This window comes from Lipophrys pholis (genome assembly GCF_963383615.2).
Source record: "Lipophrys pholis genome assembly, chromosome: 16".
NCBI lineage: Eukaryota > Metazoa > Chordata > Actinopteri > Blenniiformes > Blenniidae > Lipophrys > Lipophrys pholis.
This window is the reverse complement of record NC_137634.1, coordinates 24,545,514-24,564,270: the sequence shown is the minus strand read 5'-3', so window position 1 is coordinate 24,564,270 and position 18,757 is coordinate 24,545,514. Positions and strand designations below refer to the sequence as shown.

Below are 18,757 nucleotides of genomic sequence, written 5' to 3'. Positions count from 1 at the left end.
TCAATTTTAATGAAACATTCTGCTGCAACATAGAGTGAAATGCCTAAAAAATAAAAAGAATCCTATAAATCCTATATAACCACCTTGGTTAGTGGATTTGGGGGCTGGACTGGAGCCTTTTGCAGGCTTGTTTTGGCTCCTGGGCCTTTTGTTTGACTCCCTGACGTATCAAAGGGAAAGTTAAGCTGAGACGAGCCACATCAGCGTCGCGCTGCAGGCAGGCTGTCCGCTCATTAAGGTGTCTTAACAGTTTCACCGCCGTGTGTGGTTTCTTGTCCGGGGTTGCCCGCCGTCGGGTGGAACACTGGTCGGCAGGTCGAACATCTCAATCTGGACATGCAGAACTACTTCCGTGTCAACAAAGGCATATGTCATTACCGTATTTTATAGAATGTTTGAACCTGCGCTCACATGTTCCAAATAGACACGCACCCCAAGGCTTGCGCTCGTGCTCTGCACGTCTATTAGGAACAATACAGTATTTATATTAAGACAATAAGTCCAACATATAATAACGTGACGGGCCATATTTGGCCCGCGGGCCTGGAGTTTGACACGTGTTATAGAGGCTTTGAGCAAGCTGTGCACTATTCTGTGCCTTTCTTTTTTTCGGAAATTGACCAATTTGGACGGCTGGCTGCCCAAAACTATGTCCTTCGTACACAACCAAGCCATCGTAGCCTGCGTTGCTTGATTTCAGGAGTCATATTCATATACTGCCCGTCTTTTTTTTTCACAGTTCCTCATTTGTGATCTTGTTGGGCCAGTAGATGTTCCAGAACTTACAGAGGACAACATGGATCTTGTCTATGTCCTGTTGTTGCTCTCAGCACACGGCCAGACGAAAGTACAGCATTACCATTGTAGTTGTAAAGCCTGACCGTAGTATTGAAACTGTATTGTTTGGACGTCCAGATGTCGCACAGCCTCGACGTCTCTATGGGCACCACAGTCACGACTCTGTGAAATCTTTAATCCACTCAGTTCCTCTACACTGATGGTGACTGAGGGTTCTTCTGGGGTGTTGACATGCATCACCTGGGTTGAGGTGCAGGCCTGTCCGCTTTCCAAAATTGCTTTGCTAGTGACTCTTTTCACGGAGATGGCGATAGGTGGCCGGTATGATGCCAGACGGTCTGTAAAGATCTTTGCCAACGATCTGGCATTTTCCTTCAGTTTCTCCTAGAATTCCCGGAGAGGAACTGGTGGGGAAGGATTGTGGTCCAGGACCTGCAGTGGTCCAGGACCTGCAGTGGTCCAGACTTTAAAAACGGGAGCGTTTCCTGTCTGAGTGCGACAGATAACCAGACGTCAGTCTGAAATAAAGAAATAGTTTCCTGTTCGTGTGTCTGATCGACTGCCTTTTAATCACAGCTGAGAGCTTTCACATCTGTCAATACAGCTGGCAACGGACAGCAAGCTCTTCATTACAAAGTGCTGTGTGTGTGGGTGTGTGTGTGTGTGTGTGTGTGTGTGTGTGTGTGTGTGTGTGTGTGTGTGTGTGTGTGTGTGTGTGTGTGTGTGTGTGTGTGTGTGTGTGTGTGTGTGTGTGTGTGTGTGTGTGTGTGTGTGTGCGTGCGTGGTCTCTCCACTAAATGTAATTTGTCACCTCCTCTCCTCCTCATGTTTCCTGCACGTCTGTAATGAATCACATGCATGGAAATAATGCTAACCACTCTCTCTGGTTGCGGGCGGGAAGAAATCGATTTGTTTTTCTGGATCTTGTAAGTGAAAATACGGGCCGCACAGCAGCAGTGAGCAAACACAGAATAGTTTGAATTTGTAGTGAAAACACCTCATGGGCTGGTTTTGTTAAAAACAATGAAAGAAAAAACGAAAATCTGAAAAAAAAACACGCCATTGTGGGTAAAATTCAACTGAGCAAACGTTTAGTTTTAGAGCCACGAAAACGACTTCATGAAACGTGTGTAATCCCATTTCAGAGGACAAGATGTGCTCACAGTGGGTTTATGTTCAGGGTGCAGAATTTGACCTATGCTGGTAGTTAAGGGTGGAGGATATTTATAATTTTTATGTTTCCAGGAGAAATACTACCTCGTGTTTGTGGTGGTGAATTTACACTGAAGTGACACGAAACGATCGGTTACCCCTCAAACATCTGTCCGAGTCACGTGGGCCAACAAGAGGAGCCCCCGTGTCGCTGTGGGATCTTTGACCTCTGGCGGCCAACAACACAATATGTTTACTGTGAAGGGTCCAGTTTAGCTCCACTAATCTGCGACGCATTGAGCTCGGATGGTAATTTTAGTTTTGGGGGATTTACCTCCGCCGCAGGTTGTTAAACTAAAGATAGTGTGTGTGTGTGTGTGTGTGTGTGTGTGTGTGTGTGTGTGTGTGTGTGTGTGTGTGTGTGTGTGTGTGTGTGTGTGTGTGTGTGTGTGTGTGTGTGTGTGTGTGTGTGTGTGTGTGTTTAAAACATTATATCATGATTTCATAGACGTGTCACAGAAGAAAAACCAGCTCTGTTGGGGCCTTTTGAATTTTGTTTTAGCGTCACACAACGTGATTCCCCTGTCTTAGGCCGCATTTTTAAATAAAATGCAAAACTTTTGTTGCGTTTTGGTGTTCGGAAAAACTAAAAAACTTTTAGAATGCTGCTACTGCTTACACACACCACGTCATAGTAACTCGTTCTGCACATGCTCAGTAGAGACAATCAGAACAAAGTTTCCTCGGTGGTGTCATGACTCCCAGACCATATTCTCCTGGGACTTGGTACTTTTATTTTGACAGTCACCATAATAACAATCCCACTTGGTCGTCTGTTCGCTAACGGGTGAAAAAAGCAACTCTTCGCAACTTTTCAAAAACACTCAGTCTGCATGGAAACAGGTGAAAATGCAACTTTTTGAAAATGGTCTGTCTGCGTGGAAATGGGGAGAAAACACTACTTTTGTGAAATGCTGCTATCACACATGCGCACCACGGCTGTAGTAACCAGTAGTTGTGCACATGCTCAGTCGCTGGCCAAGTTTCCTCCGTGTTGTCATGACTCCCAGTCCATATTCTCCTGGGACTTGGTACTTTTATTTTGACAGTCACTGTAATAACAATTCATCTTGGTCCACGAGAATGTCTGTGTTCTCCTGTTGTTAATGTTTAGAGCCCGTTGTTCTCTGCTGCATGTGTGTGTGGCTTCATTACAAAAACAAACAACAGCACCAACTAGTGGCTCAACATGCTAACTGCATCATTTTCAGCATTTCCCTGGAAACAGACGTCCTTTAAAAACTGTTGCTGTGTAAACGTGGCGTTACACTCACTGCTCGATATGAAGTGAGAAAAAAACGTCCCTATTACAGAATTTATTGCACATGGCTGCTGTTGACTCTGACTTCAGTTACATAATAACTAATACGTGCTGGATGTGTGTTTGATGGTCGTTTATGAGGAACGTCACACACTCTCCTGCATCATCCTGCCGGAGACGGGTGGCGGTACACGATGTTTCCTCCCGCGGGATGAAAGCGGAGCCCAGCCGAGCCAGGCCAGGGGTCGGGGCAGGAGCAGCTCCTCAGGTTTTACGGCCTCCGGGTCCACAGGAATGTCCACGGCTTGGTTTTCTGAAGGGCAGAATGTTTTATTACACAGCGGGCGCCATTTCTGCCTCTCCTTGTTTGGCAGCTATGCGCCTCGACAACAAGTGTTTGCATTGCACCCCGGGTGGGACTGAAGAGGAGTGAGGAGGGCGAGTTACTCAAACAGACCTGCGAGGAAGAGCGGGGAGGCAGAAATCCAGAGAGGCAGGCAGACAGGAGACGCAGCAGCAGCAGCTTCAATAACACATCAAGGTAAGAAGAGAAATCTGGTCCAGGAGGTCTGAGGTCCAATCAAAGAGCAGAATCTCCATGCTTCTCTATGTTTATTTACTCACTTTCTGAAATATTGCTATTATATTTATTTATTGTTAGATTGAATACGAAAATAAGTAAAACGCTTTTTTATTATAGTAGATCCTGGTGTTGATATAAGAACTCTGCAAACTTCTTGATTCGTAATAAGCATCTTTCTGGGGTTGTCACATGTTTTTCTTCTTACTATGTGAAATAATATAGTTTCTGCTATAGTTGGGGGATGATTATCTGTTTTTATATGAATAAGACTACTTAAACTATTCTTAATATTATCTCAGAAGAAAGAAAAATAATGCAAAAGCCACAGAATGAAACTTAATCCTTTATGTAGTGTAAATGTAATTTTTTCTTAATTGTTAGCTGCTATTATTATTATTATTATTATTATTATTATTATTATTATTATTATTATTATTATTATTATTATTATTATTATTATTATTATCTATTTGATCGAGTAGAGGTTGAAAAAGTACAAAGCACTTTTCAGTAGCTATTGTTATATAATGTTTCATTTTTACAAAATTTTACACACACACACGTGTGTATGTGTACATATATATATATATATATATATATATATATATATATATATATATATATATATATATATATATATATATATATATATATATATATATATATATATATATATATATATATTCCAAAATGTGGAAATAAAAAAGGTTGAAAAATGAATTCGGATTGTGAAGGTACTCATCAGCAACTTAACACACACACACACACACACACACACACACACACACACACACACACACACGCAGCATCAGTCATGACAGCGGATTAACAGATTAACGTCCACCTGCTTGAATCAACATAATCCATATCCAAATCCATTTTCCTCAAAGTCTCTGAAGCTGTGAGAACCGGAGCTTTCTGTGTGGATGGGATCAATGTTGAAGCTGTGTGCTGCTCGGCTTTCAGATCTCACCTCTGTGTATTTCCAGCCATATCGGATGAAGTGTTAAAACACAGCTGAGAGGGTTTGGATAATCTCCCTCAATTTGAAGCTCTCACTCAATTATCTGAAGCATTCAGACTGAATCCGATCTGATTGTGAGAGAGCCAAGAAACTGTTGGCAGCTTTTTTAAAGGCTAATGAAGTGATTTTGACACTATTCACCACGGTTCAGTTGTATGTTCAATCAGTTCACAAACGGCCTGCACGCAAACTACAACAGACACTCAAGGTTTTATTCACTTTCACAAACTGCATTGTATCAGGAAAAAATGTTATGTTGTTTTTATGTTGAACCAAGAAGACCATTTTAAGTGTTTTTAACATTTGACAAGAGACAAACCTGTGATGGAAACTTTCTTTGCTCAAAAATAAGTTTATTTATAAGTAATAAGGTACAATACAATAAAAACTGGAACAGGCACTCGGTAGAGCTCATACCTCCACATTTGTCACCATGGAAACCAATGGATTACAACCCGATAATCAGATAAATTACATCACTGCATCATGTGGAATGTCACGCAATATTGGAATGTGGGATAGGGAATGAAAAACTGAACATTTTGGCGTCTGTTTGACTTAAATCGGATAAAAACTTGCCGCATTATGACAAAAATACTTTTATGACCTTTTCGTGACCTAGACCTTGACCTTTGACCCAATTGCTCACAACATTTAATGGAACCATCTTTAGATAAGGACAAATCATCCCTGCAAATTGCATGCCATTCGGGTGAATAGTTTATAGGAGAAGTTGGTAAAAAATATATATATTACATACAAACGAACAAGTAATTAAATAAATAAATACACACAGACTAGAACATGACCTTCGCCCCAACTTTCACTGGTGACGCTAATCGATAGAATGAATGAATTAAACACCAAAACCCAGCAAAACTTAACAACACAAAGCATTTCTTTAGAATCGAGCATGATTTTGAAAAAACATATACCATCTTGCGAAATGTTGGAAAACCAGCGAGTCGAGAGAAATCAGAACCAGTTGAAGAGTTTTACCAATAGTTCAAATTGATCCACAGTCTGTGGAATGTATGAAGCGCTGAGACCTCGGTTCAGTAAAACGGTGCCGTACCCTTCAAACTTATAAAAACAAGCAGTAAAATCTGTCCGCTGAGGCTCTCCACCCCCCGCTGACCCTGAATTAAAAAGCAGTAAAAAAGATGGATGGAAGGATGTAAATTCAACTCCACGACGTTAGTTTTGTGTTTATTGGACATAAATATTAGTTTAGCTTCTCGTTCGATCGCGAGTGATCCTCTGGTTCAAGTTCAAATCTGTTTTGGGGTTTTTTCTGTTCGGATGTGCAAATATAATCCACTGTGTGTGTGTCTACAGGGGACAACAACCGGTCCCTGTGGGACACCTTAAAGAGCATTTTTGCTAAAAAAAAGATCTTGTGATGAAGAGACTAAATTGAGTCGATGAGCCCGGTTTGAAGGCTCTCCTGTTGATAGATACTCAGATTCTTGGTCCGATCGGTTGGGTTGGGCCTCCTTCCTCCAGCTGCTCGGACCTCGTTCGGCCGTCAGGCTGCCAACAGCCCCGCTTCCTGTGGTCTGCTGCCAGTGGCCGGCGAGCGTTGGAGAGTTTTAAGTGAGTGACAACGGTCCTGCATGTTGTCAGCTGGAGTGAGTCGTCCTCGCCGCTGATTTACAGTCAATCAGGGACAGCTGAGCCAGGTGGCGTGGAGGAGCAGATCCATTTCTGCTAGAGGAGGAGGAGGAGGAGGAGGAGGAGGAGGAGGAGGCGACGGCTGTGGAAAGACTAACGCTCCTTCACATTGTAGGCTATAAAAAGTAAAGCCCCTCGGCATCCCACAGCCTTGTAGACCAAGGATATGCGAGCATTTCCCGTGTAAAAATGCAAAACAAAAATCATTTTCAAGAAAATATTTTGCAATTATCTGGATTTTACATTTAAATCTTAAAGGCAGCACTTCCTTTCTGAATGTTGTTGCTTGGAGGGTGTGAATAAATGGTAACATTTACATCAAGAAATGACTGATACTGTACTATTTACTAGATAAAGAGCATCTAAAGAGAGAAAAACGTGACATAGAGCAGTGCGAGTGATGAAAAGGCAATGAAATCACGTGGGGGGAAAAGAGAACCCCCGCCGTGAGCGGCACGCTATTTGTGGACGAGGGACGTGAAGGGACGGTGCGAGGTTTACATTGCAGGTTTACATTGCAGGAAGATCCAGTGCAGCAGCGACATGTGGAGTGGCCTTGGTCCAGGGAAAGGCATACAGTACATGCCATCTAAGTTTCCACCGCCAGCTGAATGCCCTGGAAATGCCAATCACCCAGGAAAATATGGAATGTTAAAAGATGAAGATGATGATGGTGGAATTCTCTTGTTCGTTACACTTCGGCCCTGATTGCAGGATTACATGTTTTTGGAATTTTTGTTTCAGAAAAGTTTCAGGCCCCGAAACAAAATCTGTTTATATGTTGTGCCACGTTGAGAAGAGCTGAGGCATTATTATTGTTATTATTATTATTATTATTATTATTATTATTATTATTATTATTATTATTATTATTATTATTGTTATTATTGTTATTGTTATTATTATTATTATTATTATTATTATTATTATTATTATTATTATTATTATATTTACCTCTCTGCTGACTCACATCTAGGTCTATTATTTTTTAACGCAACAACACAACACTGAGCCTGGAGAGGTATTGGTGATGCTGCCATTAAAGAAACCAAACCAGCTTTAGCCTCAGAGCCATGCTGTCAGGGAGAGTTTGTAAAAACACCCAAAAAAAATTTTTTTTTTTAAACATTTCACTGTATTTTGCACAAGAGTTTTATTAAAATTGGCTTTATGTTGAAATTGTATACATTTTCCATAGTAATTGTTTTGATTTTGTGAAAATATAGACATTTTCAACACGTACACTCTGTTTCAATTTAAATGTAACTATGGCACTATTTTACCAGAAATTGAGCTGAATATGATCCATCGATCCGCCCCCTCCTCCTCTATAACGCCACGCTGATGAATGTTTGAAGTTTTAAGAGGCAGGTTGTGTTCTAACTTGGTGAAATAGTTGCTTAATTTAATTATCTGACATATATAAAAAAAAATTTTTTAAAAAAAGTCTACCAACTCAGAAATCCAGGAAATGAGCGCTTTAAAATTCAGATTAAACACGATTTTATCATAAAGTTATGACGCTTTAGTCTTGTTTTTCTTCTACACGCTGCTCTACAAACCTAATTTCCCAGAGGAGCCCTTATGGTTTCATGTTATCCTCTCACCTCTCAGCAGCTCGCTCACAGCGGGGGGTCGTAACGTGGCCTTTTCCAAAAGGCCAGGGAAAGCCCTGGAAACAGCAGCGGTGTAAGACATCGCTCTGAAAACTGAGAGGAGGGCAGCAGGGGTTGAGTCGATGGGGAATGTTTGACCTGGAGCTTTTGGAGGAAGGCGAGGCTGAAGAGCCGGCACAGATGAAGACGAGGAGTTGAGTTTCCACGCCTCTCTGAATGGGACGACCGCTCCCTGCTTCAGACAAACACCACTAACAGAACAGAGCAATAAAGAAATAAGGGACATTTCTGGAGGTTTTACTTTTCCCTGTGAGAGAGAGAACTTCTTCATTCAAATCGTGTAAGTTGTCTTGCTTTTCCTATTTATTTTCTCCTTGAGAACCAGATTGTAGAAGCTTGAATTGGAAAATAAAATGAACGTATTTCTGTAAAAAATTAAGATTTTGCTCAATACTTCCTCGAATCCTAAAATAAGATTTTTAAATCTAGTTTTAAGATTATACTGCAAAAGAAAGGACTAAAAATAACTTCAAAAATAAAAAAAGCCAACAAACAAGGCAAGTGCCCAATAAGTTGCCGTATGAAAACATTCTTAGAGTTTTCAGTGTCCCTTTATATGAAAACGCAAACTTTTTTAAAATGACTCCTAAGTTGGAACTTTTAGAAAACGCTCAGGCTCATCATCGTATAGAAAACGAGACTTTCTGGAAACTGTCGGGGCTCGTCTCCATGTAGACGGCAGAAACGCTGCTATGGTAATATGCACCATCCCATAGTAACTAGTATTTGTGCACATGCTCCCCCAGAGTGTCATGACTCCCAGTCCATATTCTACTGGGACTTGGCAGTTTTATTTTGACAGTCACCGTAATAATCCAACTTGGTCGCCTGTGTACTAGAATGTTAAGTTGTTAATGTTGAGCGCTTTGATACAGTTTTCTGACACAAAAACACATTTTCACACATTTTCACTTGACACGTTGTCAATGGGGTCGAAGGCAGAATCACAGAAGATAAACGGGATTGAATCAATGCAGATGAACAGGACCGGAACCATCATGACCAAACAGGGAATAACAACGAGAGACATATCGCTGAGAAACAAAACCTCGACAGGAATGGACGAGGAGAAGCTAAAAGCAGCTTCCACATTGGACTTCTGTGTTTGACTTCTTGCTTTACTTCTTTAACCACGTAGGCAGCGTCGCACCTCCAGAGGAGGCGGGAGTTTTTCTCACCAGTGTGATGGGAAGGAACGACGAGACCGACACCTGGAGAGGTGAGTCTTCGTGTTAGTTGGACTTCCACGCCTCCTGGATGCTTGTTGTGAATGTGCTTTCACTCGCTCTGTCGCCTGGCAGGCGTCGGCGGAGACACAAAACCTGAGCAGCGCGCTGACGGGAAGAGTGGAAGCTTCGACGTCAGCGGCTCGGTACGAGCCTCAGCTTTTCACTCATCTGCATCATGAATCCATGTCTGTGTGTCGACTGAGCGTCTCTGAATCTCCTCTTGTTGTGGAATCACCTCTTCAGACCTTTTCCTATTTACACCACAAGTGTTGCCCCATTTACACAAAGAACTTTCAAGAGGAAACGCAACATTTTTGTGTCGTTGTCTCCATCCACCAACCCCCCCGACCATCCGTCCATCTATCCGTCCATCCATCCATCCATCCATCCATCCATCCATCCATCCATCCATCCATCCATCCACCAACCCCCCCGACCATCCGTCCATCTATCCGTCCATCCATCCATCCATCCATCCATCCATCCATCCATCCATCCATCCATCCATCCATCCGTCCGTCCATCCGTCCATCCGTCCATCCATCCATCCATCCATCCATCCATCCATCCATCCATCCATCCATCCATCCGTCCATCTGTCCGTCCATCCATCCATCCATCCATCCATCCATTCATCCATCCATCCATCTGTCTGTCCGTCCATCCATCCATCCATCCATCCATCCGTCCAACCGTCCAACCGTCCAACCGTCCATTTGTCTATCCGTCCATCCATCCATCCATCCATCCATCCATCCATCCATCCGTCCATTCATCCATCTTACACATTCAGTTGTAATGAACATTTTTAAACTTTTAACAACTTTACCATTTGTTTTTCTTCAGTTCTTTATATATTTGGGTTCTGTGTCGTTCACCCTCATGACCTGTTCCGTTTCCTTTGTCCCCCCCCCCCCAGACCCATGATGAATCATTCCGACTGGAATCTTCACCTCCTGGTGACAACGCTGTCAGTGGCGATGAGGAGGCGACGAAGGAGCTCCAGCAGGAAAACAGCTGTGACGAGGACGAGGAGGGTCACCTGATCTATCACGTCGGCCTGGTGCTGAAAGAACGATGTACACACCGCCTCCCGTTACCGCCTCTTGTCTTTCCCGTCCTTGTCATAGCTGTGACGTGCTGAGTGTCTAAAAAGGGTGACGTGGAGAAAGCTTGTCTCCACGCCACACCGGCCGCTCCAGGAATAGTTTCCTGTTGCCAGCGGAGCCTCGCGGCTTTTGTTCCTGCAGAAAAGGTCGGCTGGAGGTGAACTTTTGGAAGCACCGATGCGTACAGTCTGTCCTGTGGAGGTTAGACATATTAGAGGGGATGAAGACGGAGATTTGAGAGATTAGTTTGACTTTGTCTGAAGAGTCGGTCAAGATTTTGTGTTGAAACTTTTCAGGCCCCGTTCACACGACAACGTTTCAAGTGAAAATGCTTACTGCGTTGAAATTTAGGGCTCGACCTGTCAAACTTATACACAGCCACTGTTCATCCATCAAACCCAATATTTATCAAATGTAAGTCACTAAAATGTTATGACATAGTTGATTATAATATTCTTCAGGTTTTGTATAAAGCCAATAAAGAATATCCAAGAAAGGTTTGAAAAAAGAGAAAGTCACTAGAATTTGAAAGGACCTGACATCTTTGAAAAACTCCAAAGCAACAGAACAAACTGGCAGAGTGACAGGAATTCGTTTATGGAGCGCACTTCAGAAAGAAGTCAGGAAGTCTCCTGCCATTCAAGAAACACATAAAAGCTACAATGTTAAAAAAAAAAGTTTGAAAATTAGATTTGGACTTAAATAATGTGAGATACTTGATTTGAACAAACATGAAAATAAGGGTTTTGTATTTGTATATTGTAAATAATGTACATAAATGCACAGAAATATAGGTAACACGGTAAATCTTTAGAAGGTTGGACATTAACAAAAATAACAGCTGGATGTAAAGTGATTGTACGGTAACAAAGGGGCAGATGTCATAAGACTGATCTTCTCTTCTGCTCCTTTTCATTCAGACTGTGTCGGATTGGAAGTTTTGTTGCGGGGAGCATTTTTAATTTTCAATTTTGAATGAAATAAGTAAAAAAAAAAATTTAAAGAAAAAATGCAGAAAAGTTTCACTTTTTACACGGAAACAGCAGGAAAACTGAAAACGATGTATTGATCGATCAATCAAACTTTATTTGTTTTAGGACGGCTGTTTTCAGAAAGATGAGTTTTCAGTGACCCAGAGCAGAGTTGTCATGTAAACAACAGAAGTTTTGCTTTTTCACATGTAAACATTGTAAACGGGGCCAGATTTTCTTTTATAAACATTATATGGCAAACAGCTAAATTGCATCATCGTGAATATTTCTGATGTATTATAAAGTGAAAATTTTCAACTGAAAAAATGGAAATCAGGGTTGGAATGTCGGCTGCACTCGCCTGTGTGGAGATTCCATGTTCTCCATTAGGTTTCTCGAAGTATTCCAGCTCAGAAACGTGTTTTAGACTTAAATGTCTCTAAATTGGTTCTCATTGTCCACATGGACACAGTGCTCAACATTTAAAACAAGACTGTTGCGGAAAAAAACTTTAAAAACAAAAAAGAAGCTACTTTTAGAACTATAAACAGTAAACGTGTAAGTTAACCAATCTGCTCTGCTTTCATGCAACATAGAGGAAACAAATGAAAGTCATTTTAATGTTGTTTCAGTCATTTGATTATATCAGACTACAGATATGGAAGGAGAGAAATAGACTAATGTGCACCGTCTCATCTTTAAAAACTCTTAAATACACACATTTTTATACATTACTGAACACAAGTATGTGAAGGTTGGAAGCACCAGCATGAGGAAAATAATGTGATTGTTACTAAAGAGAGACGCATCAGAGGAGTTTTAAGTGCATCCTGATTACGTTACATCCTCATTCAGAGAATATCTTTGCTGTGGACTAAAAGAATAGATGAGATTCCTCCCACTGAAGACGCACTTAGAGTCAGAATTCACTCGAAGCGATCATAAAACCATCAATCGAAAGAAAAATGATAAAAGTCCCTGTTGAACCTGTACGACCTCGATATAAAGATATTCAGACCAGCACAGCAGATAGAAACGAGTTTACTTTGCTGCAAACTGAAAGTCTGGAACGTCTGGGTGTGTGTGTCCGTTGCAGACGAGGTGGTGTCCACTCTGGGAGCAGGGGCCTTTGGGAGAGTGGTGGAGTGTACGGACCGAGAGAGGTAAGCGACCGAGCTTCAAAAACGGAGTAGAGACCACGTGCAAATCCGTCTGATCTTCCCGCCCGTCGACTGTGTCCGCAGCGGCGAGCGCGTCGCGGTGAAGATCGTCAGGAACATCGACTGTTTCCGTCGAGCGGCGAAGTCTGAGATCGCGGTGCTGGAGGAGATCAACGGTCTGGACGACGACAACATCTTGTGAGCGTCCGCAGAGGATCGGCCGAGGATTCCAGCGGTCGTACAGAACTCTCACCCTCCTGTCGTCTCCCCAGCGCCTGCGTGAGGATGCTGGACTGGTTCGACCACGACGGTCACGTCTGCATCGTGTTGGAGCTGCTCGGCCTCAGCACCTTCGAGTTCCTGCGGCAGAACCGGTTTCTGCCCTTCGACGTGGAGCAGATCAGACACATGGCCTTCCAGCTCTTCAGAGCCGTCTGCTGTGAGTCGCAGTGCGGGGGGTGGGGGGGGGGGTTCTTCACCTGACCCGGTCCAGGAGGGCCGGCTCATTTCATCATGTGTTTGGTTGAAGGCCCGTTTACACAGCAATGATTTCAAGTTAAAACGCTCGTAACGTGTTTGAGGTCTGTTTAAACAACAATGGTGCTTTGAGCCACTGGAAACACAACTTTCTGGAAATGCTCCGACTCCATCGCTGCGTAGACGCTAAAAAAGACATTTTCCAAAAATGTCCGGGCTCCGTCTCCGGGCCACTACTGCTCCTGTGCACCATGACCGTAGTAACTAGTTGTTTTGCACATGCTCAGTACATGAACAATAACAACAATGGCGGCCTCCAGAGTGTCATGACTCCCAGTTCGGATTATCTAGACTTATGTACAAAGGCAAAGTAGCTTCGTTTGTTTTCCACGTTCAAAAAATATGAGTTTACAGTATATGTCTACATCGACATACTAGGAAGACTGCAAGAAAAGAAGTAACTCGAAGTGGGACACACACATCTCCAAGGTCACAAAAGATATTTTGGTTGAATGAGCTCGGTGTAATGGAAGAAGACATGAAGACATTGGCATCTCAGGGCAGACTGGACAGCACAGTGTGATGACGAAGTCTTTAACGTGTGTTTTCCACAGTCCTGCATCGTAACAAGCTGACACACACGGACCTGAAGCCAGAGAACATCCTGTTGGTGTCGTCGGACTGGGACCTGGAGTACGACGGCGAGACGGTGAGTCCCGGAGCCACGAAGCCGAACGATGCCTGACCAGAAAGATGCTGACCTGTGTGTGTGTGTGTGTGTGTGTGTGTGTGTGTGTGTGTGTGTGTGTGTGTGTGTGTGTGTGCGTCAGAGATGTAACCACAAGAAGCTGAGGCGTCTGGATGTGAAGGTGGTGGATTTTGGCACGGCAACCTTCGACCATGAGCACCACGAATCTCTGGTATCGACGCGCCATTACCGAGCTCCGGAAGTCATACTGGGTACACACACACACACACACACACACACACACACACACACACACACACACACACACACACACACACACACACACACACACACAGACATAAATACACATGTGATTCTGAATGGTACAATCTTATCTCGACCTCTTTCTGCTCAGATCTGGGCTGGAACCAGTCGTGTGATGTTTGGAGTCTGGGCTGTGTCCTCATGGAGTTTTACCTCGGACGCATACTGTTCCTGGTACACACACCCACACACACACACACACACACACACACACACACACACACACTCACACACACACACACACACACACACACACACACACACACTCTTTACCCTTCCTGTCGCTGCTTGTTGCAGACTCATGACAGTATGGAGCATCTGGCCATGATGGAGAAGGTTTTGGGACCGATTCCTCCGCATCTGCTGAAACAGACCAGGTAATCTCACATACAGGATTACAACGGGTCTGGATTTTACGGGTTGTTGCGAACGCTACACGTCCAAGATGTGATACAAAAAAAACATCAAGCATGTAATAGGTGGGAGGAAGATGCTCTATGGTCTGGATGTTAGAGGAGGAAGATGCTCCATAATCTGGATGTTAGGAGGAGGATGCTCTCTAATCTGAATGTTAGAGGAGGAAGATGCCCTATAATCTGGATGTTAGGAGGAAGATGCTCTATAATCTGGATGTCAGGGGAGGAAGATGCTCTATAACCTGGATGTCAGAGGAAGATGCTCTATAATCTGGTTGTCAGGGGAGGAAGATGCTCTATAATCTGGATGTCAGAGGAAGATGCTCTATAATCTGGATGTCAGATGAGGAAGATGCTCTATTATCTAGATGTCAGAGGAATACGCTCTATAATCTGTATTTTATTGTTTAATATCCAACAAAATGAACAAATAACCAGAACCTTCAGCCCCTGACGCTGCAGCCCTGCTTCGTCTCACGTGTGTCTGGATGAGTTTTTAAACTCTGAGCTCAGTCTGAGTTTCCAGCCGCTCTATTCTGGTCCGGGTCAAGCCGGCTAACGTCCTGCCACAGCGGCCTGATTAACCATTTTCCTCGAAACATCCAAGTTCACACATGCCAGTGTGGAGGTGGGGGGGTCGACCTGGGGGTCAGCTGGGTTGGCCTTAGCTCTGGGGGGTAACATGAAGGCATCCCGAGGGGGTTTCTGAACCGCATTTAACTGGCGTGCCTGCGTTTACTGCACGAAGGGTGTTAACGCTGACAGCCTCAGCACACAACGGCGTCGGCCGTTCAAGCTTCACTTCTCTTTTCACCGAGGGCAAAAGATACACAAAATGTTCCAGTTAGTAACTTTTTCTTGAAAATAAATACTCCCTTTATCGAGTCATTTATTGAAGGGCTCTCAAACTGGAGCTGATGAACTGCGTTTCAGTATTTAACTTTATGTAAACATAGATTCATGCAGTTTTTATTTACAGAGGTCCTGCTGACACGCTTGAGCGCATCGAGCCAAAATAAACTAAAAGATTATTTCTGTTGAATGATACAGCAAGTTCTCTCGTTCCACAAGCATTATTTTACATATTTCCTGTGTGTTTTTACGAGAAATTTATGAATGTGTGTGATTTTGGGATTTTCTGAATTAGATATGAAAAAGTTATTTTTGTTCATCTAGATCAGGGGTTTCAAACAAAAAGCCTGTGGGACAAAACTGGCCTGCAAGAGGCTCCAGTCTGGCCAAACCACCAAGAAAATGGTAAACAAAATTACAAAGAAAACTTTTTTTTTTAAAACAAATTTCTTAAAATTCTCAACACCTCGCTGCATCATCTGAAAAGTAGAAAATATAAACTAAACTCATCAGAAGTTTGTTTATTTAACAGGTATTAGACCGCAGTAAAGATACAATAGCACAAGAAAAGTGCTTTTGTTCGCTTCTAATGTGACGCCAAGGAGGAGAAAGTGAACAAAAGAGTGTAGCGCGATCCCTGACTCTGAGGTATTGATTTCCTCATACATCTTTAGTAGCTCACAGTAGCTGAGTCAAAATGAGCGCTGACCTTTAACCTTTCTTCTTTGGGGCCAAAAATGATTACCTTCATTTTCCTGGGTTGAGTTCTTAAGTTTCATCAGCATAATCATGATAGGAGATGTTGTGATGTTCATAATCTAACCCAGAAGGAGGCTGTACATGTTAAATTAAAGAGGCCCAAGGATGGAGCCTTGAGGAACCCCACAAGTGATTTTCATACACTCAGACTGAGAATTACCTTGTGACAAAGCTTAGTAACTGTCTTGTAAGTAAGATTCAAACCAAAGTTGAAGTGGGCAAATCCATGATATAGAAACTACAAACGGCAGTAAAGACCACCTGTGATGTATTCGCACTAACTCTGAGCCGTGTGTCTGCAGGAAGCAGCACTACGTCCTGAACGAGCGTCTGAACTGGGACGAGCAAAGCTCCTTGGACCAGTCCATCAGGAAACACTGCCGACCGCTGAAGGTGCTCGTCACTCATGCTCCGTTTACACGTCTCAAGTGAAAACACGTTGTTATTGCATATTCGTTTCAGTCAAGTTTCACGTTTACATAACTATGTTTTGAAAAGGATTTGTGTTTCCACGGGACCGGCGGAAATGCTGAAAACAATTAGAGTTGGCTTAATGAAACCACACACACATGTAGCAGAGAACAATGAGCTCTAAACATCAGCAGTGGGAGAACACAGACATTCTCGTGGACAGACCACCAACTTGGATTGTTATTACGGTGACTGTCAAAATAAAAGTAACAAGTCCCAGGAGAATATGGACTGGGAGTCATGACACCACGGAGGAAACTTTGTTCTGATTGTCTCTACTGAGCATGTGCACAGCTACTAGTTACTACGGCCGTGGTGAGCAGGACCAGTAGCAGCATTTTCAAAAAATTGTGTTTTCCTCTTTTTCCATTAGAACGAGTCAAAGCATTTTTGAAAAGACAAGTTTTCCTTTGTTTACATTTTAAAAAAGTTACATTTTTCTCTGTTTCCATGGAGACTGAGTTGGAGCGTTTTTGAAAAGTTCCATATTCCTCCATTTCCATGGAAACAGAGTTGGAGCGTTTTAAAAAAGTTTTCCTCAGTTTTTCACAGAGATGAAGTCTCCCCTGTTTCCATGGAGCATTTTTGAAAAGTTGCATTTTTTTTTCCATTTTTCACGGAGATGGACTAAAATGTTTTCGAAAGGTTGCGTTTTCCCCATGGAGATGGCATTTGGAGCAATTCCCCAAAAATTCTGGACGTGTCGACGTATCATGTGAACAAAACTTTTCAGTTTTCCTTTGAAAACATTGTTGTGTAAATGGAGACTCAATCAAGTCCAAACTTTGCACAAGCAAGTTTCTGGTAGACCAACGACCATAATTAATATAAACTGCATTTCTTTCTACATATTTAACAGTAGTTGCTCAATCGGTGGAAATATTTACCACGACCATGGTGCACATGCGCAGTGGCAATGTTTGAGGAAGTTGCCTTTTTCCATGATGAGTCAGAATGTTTTCAGAAAGTTGTGTTTTCAGTGACTCCGTGCTTCATTGTCACGTGAACGAAGTTTTGTGTGTGTGTGTCTCTGGTCCACGCAGCTGATGGCGAGGAAGAACGACGAGGAGCGGCAGCTCTTCGACCTGCTGGGCTGCATGCTGGAGTACGACGTGTGCAGACGCATCACCCTGGAGGAGGCGCTGTGGCACCCGTTCTTCAACCCCATCAGGGACCGGCAGAGGCAGGACAAGCAGCGCAGCTAGCACACGCACACACACACACACACACACACACACACACACACACACACACACACACACACACACACACACACACACACACACACACACACGCTCTACCTCCACCTCGTGATCGTCCGTGTTTAAAGAGCATTCCTGTTTGTTTGCGTGGTTAAAGTTTGGTGGCATGTAAATGTAGCGTGAGGTGTAATTGAATCTGAATCTTCTGTTCGTATATAAAAAAAACGACATAAACACGAGATAAACCACCTTTTTAAACCAGTTTGTATATATTTTTTCATTCTCCCAGTTTAAAGTCAGTGTAATACATTCTGTGTAATGCTGGTATTGTATGTTTCGAATGCCGTGTTGAATCTCAGGATTAAACTATGATTGAATTCTACACTCTTTTTTTCTACTTTGCTTTCAACTGAAGGTCTTTAAATCGTTCCCGCCTGAATGAAAACATCTTATGCGAGTGTAGGAATCAAACACAACCGGTTTGACAGTGTCCGGGATCGTCTCATTTCTGAAAACAATCATACTTTATTCACCGTGTGAAGTTTTATTAAGATTATAAGAAACCATCACATCTTGAGCCCCCGGCTAGCTCAGTTGGTAGAGCATGAGACTCTCAATCTCTAGGTAGAGGGTTCATGTCCCACGCCGGGCGCCACCTTCCCGTGGGCTCACCACCGGCAGGAAAGGTTCTTAATTGGTGCAATGTGATCTGGGTGACGGTGTTCAGACTGACACCCTCGTGACCCGGTAACAGATAAGCGGGAGTAAATGGATGGATGACATGTCTTGTTTCAGCTAAAGTTGATAAAAGTACCTCACAATGTTTAGCGAGTAAAAGTACACACTTTTGGGACCAAAATTGAATTTTAAT

The 18,757-nt window shown here is 42.9% G+C and overlaps 1 protein-coding gene across 1 annotated transcript; it reads left to right on the top strand.

The window, feature by feature from the left end:
- Positions 1–9,413: 9,413 nt before the first annotated feature.
- Positions 9,414–17,889, top strand: LOC308121914 (dual specificity protein kinase CLK4-like; the record flags this gene model as incomplete). The annotated part of the gene is made up of 12 exons (XM_080483440.1): positions 9,414–9,447; positions 9,530–9,600; positions 10,377–10,536; positions 12,634–12,700; positions 12,782–12,895; positions 12,970–13,136; positions 13,789–13,883; positions 14,005–14,134; positions 14,278–14,360; positions 14,484–14,563; positions 16,516–16,606; positions 17,728–17,889. 12 exons carry the CDS (start codon positions 9,414–9,416, stop codon positions 17,887–17,889), a joined length of 1,254 nt encoding a protein of 417 aa, XP_080339566.1.
- Between the last annotated feature and the right edge of the window lie 868 nt (positions 17,890–18,757).